Genomic DNA, 5970 nt, shown 5'->3' with positions numbered 1-5970 from the left:
CTTCAGAATTTCCTTAATCACTTTTAAAGAAATCAAATTTGAGGAAATTTTGGGAATAACATTTTAAAATTAAATACACTTGTATATCCTCCTGAGACCCAGCAGAAAAAAGTATTTAAATTTTTTGACATAATAAAAGTGTCTTTGATGACAAAAACATGTTGCAGTGGAAATTTGTTTTTAAAGATATTATTTATTTTATTCTTAGTAAATGTGCCTCATAGTGTGGGTTTCATTATGGTAGAATGCATGGTCCTGGAGATTAAGGCCAGAGAGTCATGTCCCCTACAGGGGACAACATTTAATTGCTGGGTCTTAGGTGTTCATAATGCTATGGAAAGAACCTTCTTATTCAGTTTTGAGAGACAACACACACTGTGTTCATTCCTGATAAGAATTTCAGTCCTTATACAAGTTGTTGAGGAGTGGATAATTCATGGTTAGGGACAGGCGGTCATCTAACTTAGAGAATCATTAAAAACTTTCTTCAAGGTTGTGGTGACAAGGTCACATGACATTAAAATTCTTGGAATGTCTTTTTAGTGATTCTCTAGAAAAAATATAGACATCCAAATATCATAACCCGGAACTACAACTTAGCGATTTTTTTCAGCTATCTCTTCCTTCAGGTAAAATTAGAACCTTACTCATACAGACATCATTGCCTCTGCCCTGTTATGAAGCTAGTGCTAACTCACCCTGTCAGTGATGAGGATTATGGGAAGCAATGGATGGAGGTATTGCCCTCTCTTTTTTTCCCAACTTATAGTGTAGAATCTTGGAGAAAAAAAAACAGGATTAAATTTCACATTTAATGTATTTCATTTTTGATTGTAAAATAAATAAATAAATACCCACTTTTAACTTGTTTAGTTAAAAAGAACCCACAAGTGACCGAATGCTTTTCACCAGTACCATGTATATTATAATAATATATATTCAGTGAGCTCCATATTTTTTCTTGATTTGGCTCTGAACAATTTTTGATTTGTAATCAAACAAATCACATGAAGTTAAAGTTTATAAAGTGTATATTTTTTTATACATTTTGGTTTCATCATATAGGAATTACAACACTTTTTATATCATTAGACCCCCCATTTCGGGGTACCAATTAGGGGGAGGGGGAGGACCCAAATCAAATCCTGCTAAGGCTGCCACTGCCTGGCAGGGATCGCTGTCATTTACCTCCTATTTTTTCTGCCTCCGTCCTCTCAGATTTACAGTACACCATGTACAGGACCTGATGCAGACACCACCGAATACAATGAAACGTGCCATTGGGCTTACGTAATGCCAGACAGGTTGTACAGGCTCCTTATTCTATTGGATGCTTAGTGTATGCAGTGCGTGTTGATTTTCTACAACAATGGACAGTGCAGCAGTTGCATTATTGCCTTCAAGCCAATTTCAATCTCTATTTTTTTCCATTCAGTCATATTCATAGTCATGTCCCAGAGCAACTATACCATACATTTGGGCTCATAAATGCTCTCCTCCATTGTGAGTGCTGTCAGTCACTGACTGATTGATGTTGTAAGACACACAGTTATAGAATGCGACCACAATAAATTGGGTGGTGACATCATTCATTACCATCCAATGGTTTTTTTAAAGTTAAACAAGACAAGCTAATTAATGCTTCATCTCAGTTATCTACCCTTCATACATACAGGTCTGATTACCAAAACAAAGATCTTCTCTCCCAAAACCTTCCTCAAAATCCCCATCTTCACTTAATTCCTATTTACATTTTAAGAGTTTCCCCAGATCTGCTTTTGAAATCCCCACCAAACATTAACTCACACACATTAACTCACACACAACCAATTGCCCCTCTGGGGACAAATAAAGTTCTACTTGACTTGACTTTTCCTTCAACAGTTTTCCAAGACCTTCTAATTTAAAACATCATTCATTAACTAAAAACAACAACAACAACAACAAAAAAAATACATTTAGGGCTAAAGCTCCCCAAGTCTGGCAACCTTGATTTGATAACTTTTCCATACCTTGTAGTCTCTGTAGGTAGTAAAGGTTGCAGACCCCAGACAGGAAGTTGAGGGGATACCTCACGAGATGTATCTGGTGTGTGTAGTAGGTCCAAGAGGTCGCTGGGCCAAAACACAGGATGCCCTCCAACTTCCATAGCAGGGGAGGTAAATCCACATCCCCATTCGTTACATAATCTGGTGCAGGCTGTACTCCTGAAGGCTGCCCATTAGCCTCTCAATCACGGCTCCCGGTGCAGGCACAGAGCAATACCATGGCTGACGGCAATGCTCCATCACCGTGTGGAATAACCTGCCAGGTCACGTAGTAGAGGCAGAAACTCAGGATTCTAAGGACTAGGCTTGATACAGTGTTAGATACTATCTAGTCTGTAGGTAATGGGAGGACTAATTTAGTCAGGAAAATGTCGAGCATTGTTGGGCTGAATGGTCTGTTCTTGTCATTATGTTATGTTATGTTTTGTTACTGCTAAACTCCGGGTTGCCACTCTACTGGGCCAGTGCCTCACTACTGCAGCCAAGAAGATCATTATCATGCTGGGACATGAAGGCACCTATGAAGACACCCAGTTCTTCCTGCTGAGCTTGATGCCAAGTGCTATGGCTTGACTCTGTTGTAATGTGGCCAGATATTGGATGTCACACAAATCACTGGTTTTAAGTCTGTACACTAGTGTCTCTGTGTGTGCAGTTTTGTCGGAAGACCTTGGTACTTGGCTGGGTCGCCAAACAGGGACAGAAAGGTATATAAGGTAGGGGTGGAACGCTCAATTCCGGGTTTGCAATGTTCTCATGACATCCGTTTTAAGGACAAATGGTCGCTGGTGACCCATGCAAAACTTCACGCACAACCCTAACATCAGAGTCACAAAGCCCCAGAATATGTCATTACTTAGCTACTTTTAGAAGAGAGCTCATTCAGTACACTTCTGCGAATATTTAAGATTTTATAATTTCATTGATTGACACAGTGACCACTGATTGCGTGCTGCTTGTATTATCCAAGCGGCCAAAACCAGACTTCGTTTTTGAAGCTCATTTCCTGGTGTTGTAGTTCCTGGTTGCTCACTAGCGCCACTACGGATGGCTCCAGTATAGGTGTTTTCATATCCGGTTTCCATGTAAGTCTACGGTACAAATGCAATAAAAATACAAAGCCACAAATTTTTTCTCACAAGAACAAATAGTCATAATAGGTGTATTTTATTCGTCTTATGACTGTCCATGGGTCTATTTTATGATTTATTGCATCATTTGGGCACAGGGCCAATATTTGTTCTGGACCAATGAGGTACAGCTTGCGTCACTTCCGGATTACTTCGGAGGACTATGCTACAGTAGGGGCCACAGTCTATGGTCACTGGGGTGGGCGGTGGCGCTTCTTGGCCTTGCCATTGCGGCTCCGGCTACGGTCCGCCTGTGCTAAGTCTGAAAATGCAGGCATCCCATTTCGTGGTGATTTCATTATGGCGTGTGCTATTTACAGCTGCACTAGACGACCATAAAATAATCCTCCTCTTAAGTTTTTCGGTAGCCGAGTCATTTTTACTATTTCCTTTAGCCTACTTAACCAAATAATTACTCGGCAGAAAGCGTAATCAGCCTGCTATATTTGGTAAACCAGCAGTAGCCTGTGCTAAAACAGTTCGCAACTTCGGCTACCAAGCCGTTTGACTAGCTAGCTAACCTTAACCGGCAAACATTCAATCTGTCAAACGTGTTTGGCGGCTTGTCAGTCGTGTACATTCCGTATATGTCTACCTGGGCCATGCTTCAAGCATGTGACAAAGCTACTATAATCCCGATTTTGGGATAAACACTTTTTCAGTTTCACGAAGCGAATTAAGAGTCTCAAGGTTCATTTGCTGAAGTCACACACACAGAATTTAACGAAATTAACCATCTTGGCATTTAGAAAGGAATATGTTTTTAGCATTTAAGAGACCGACAAGCTAGGCATTTAAGACAGTGGTTCTCAGAATCGGTTCTGGCGGCTCCTTGCGTATATTGGCTTTTCTCCATTGGTTTTGATGATTTACAAGAAAAAAACGATAGCCTAATAATAATTAGAAATTCAACGTAGGCTACATTATTTTTGTCTTCATGCACCAGGTGGAAAACTTGCTGTACAAAGTGCGTTGTCATATTTACACGCCTGCAGATCAGTTATTAAAATACTTGGTAGATTTGTTAATAACCGCTGACAGTGTTAATTTTATTCGGTAGAAAGTGATTTGCGAACGATCGGTCAGCTAGCGTCACCCAGCAAGTGAACACCACAAACGGCGATGGAGTAGCTAGTAGTAGCAGTTACTGGCTCATTAACTGACTGGCGAAAACCTACGACGATAACTTGCTCGGTTAACAGCAGATCTACCAGACAGTTATACGAAAATTAGCCTAGTCAAATCACCAGTAGCCTACACATCTCCGATTGATTGACCATCAGTGTAGTCAATGTTCTTCCCCTGTGGTTCATATTGCTAATGCGTGAGCTAACCACGGATAGCCTACCTAGCTCACTGGCAAGCTGATATGCTAGTTAAGCATATTCGTTTTGCTGAGAAACATGAATTGAAGATAACTGAACATAGCCTAATTGTATTTTTAATGTCATACATATAACGTGATTACATGACAGTACAGTCACGGATGGAAATTAAACTCCGTAAACATCTGATAATATATTTTAAAACATAACGGCAGACAGTCAGCTAGCCTCGTTCAGGTTGATGGGCTTTTCCGCACCGGACTGTCAATCAAATTGTAAAAATCACAGAGCGGCTTTTAAACTCTGTGGTTTTGGCTCCAACTCCAATATGGCCGCGCCCGCCATTGAGCTTCAAAACGTATTTTCGGAGACCCACGGAGAGTCAATGGGTGACGTCACAGTAGCTTTGTCCATATTTTTTACAGTCTCTGGTATTATCACGCCAAGAACATGTTGAAGTTGAAACATCGTACTATTTTTCAATCACATTCATTTATGGTTTGGAAGCAGCACACACTAGGCTACTCACGCAACGATGCTTTGAACTCGCTTTACACGTCTTCAAAGCATCCTGCTCACCAAGTGTATTTGTGAAACACTGTAGACCTCTTCTGTGCAGACGTTTGTGTGACAAACAATTCTGACAGATAACATGCGTGCCATCATATTTTTTCACTGCTGTTGTTCCGTAGTTCAGCGAATTCTCAGGCAAACAATGCGATATTTAATACCATTCATAATATCTCACGATCTCATGAAAGCTATGATAGGTACCACGTGTAATATACAAGAAACTCCCATTATACAGGAGATCATCAGGAAGTGAGACCTAGGCCTATCTCTTTCCATTTGTCGGCACCTAGTGGTGAAATTGAAAGATGAGCTCATACTGGGTAAATTGAGATTTTTTGTTACTTCCCCGGGTTTGTAAAACAAATAAATTATTGAAAATATGAATTGGTGTTTCAAATGATCTTTTTAATGAAATGACTTTACATTTTTTCTCCAAATTTTGCTTTGGGATTATACTATACCTAGTCCGAAAGAACACCACCAAGTGACTCTCTTACGAACTTCAGGGACTTGTGCGAAACCACTTCTGTGCATCACTGGCACATGCACGCATATCAACAATAAATGTGGACGTCATGACCCGCTCAGTTTTATGCGATATGTTATTTGTAAAGAGTATCACGAAAAATTGATAGTTATTTAAGATTAGGGATTGATGAGACAAGCTGGTGTATTGATTCATTCATTAATGTATACATTTTAAAATGTGACAATTTGACAATGCTCAGATTAGCCTCGGGCAGTACAACGAACAAGCTTTTTTACGACGGTCCCTAAACTTGACGTCAATAATTCCCACAATGCACCCGTACGCAAACAAAAAGAGTTAATCATGGCTGCTGACAGTGATGTGAGTATCAGTGTGTGTTTAACAATTATTACCGAAAAGTATTT

General features: G+C 40.0%; 1 protein-coding gene across 1 annotated transcript in view; it reads left to right on the top strand.

Annotated features, from left to right (window-relative positions):
• The first annotated feature begins 5825 nt into the window (after positions 1-5825).
• The window catches only part of rab3gap1 (RAB3 GTPase activating protein subunit 1), a 28278-nt gene continuing 28133 nt past the window's right edge, over positions 5826-5970 (top strand). Inside the window, exon 1 of the mRNA XM_064326710.1 lies at positions 5826-5926. Within this exon, the coding sequence (XP_064182780.1) occupies positions 5909-5926 (18 nt within the window). The 5' untranslated portion in view covers positions 5826-5908. The remainder of the gene's footprint in view (positions 5927-5970) is intronic.

Source organism: Anguilla rostrata, chromosome 3 (assembly GCF_018555375.3).
Source record: "Anguilla rostrata isolate EN2019 chromosome 3, ASM1855537v3, whole genome shotgun sequence".
NCBI lineage: Eukaryota > Metazoa > Chordata > Actinopteri > Anguilliformes > Anguillidae > Anguilla > Anguilla rostrata.
Note: the sequence above shows the minus strand (reverse complement) of the source record. Positions and strands in the feature narration are given on the sequence as shown.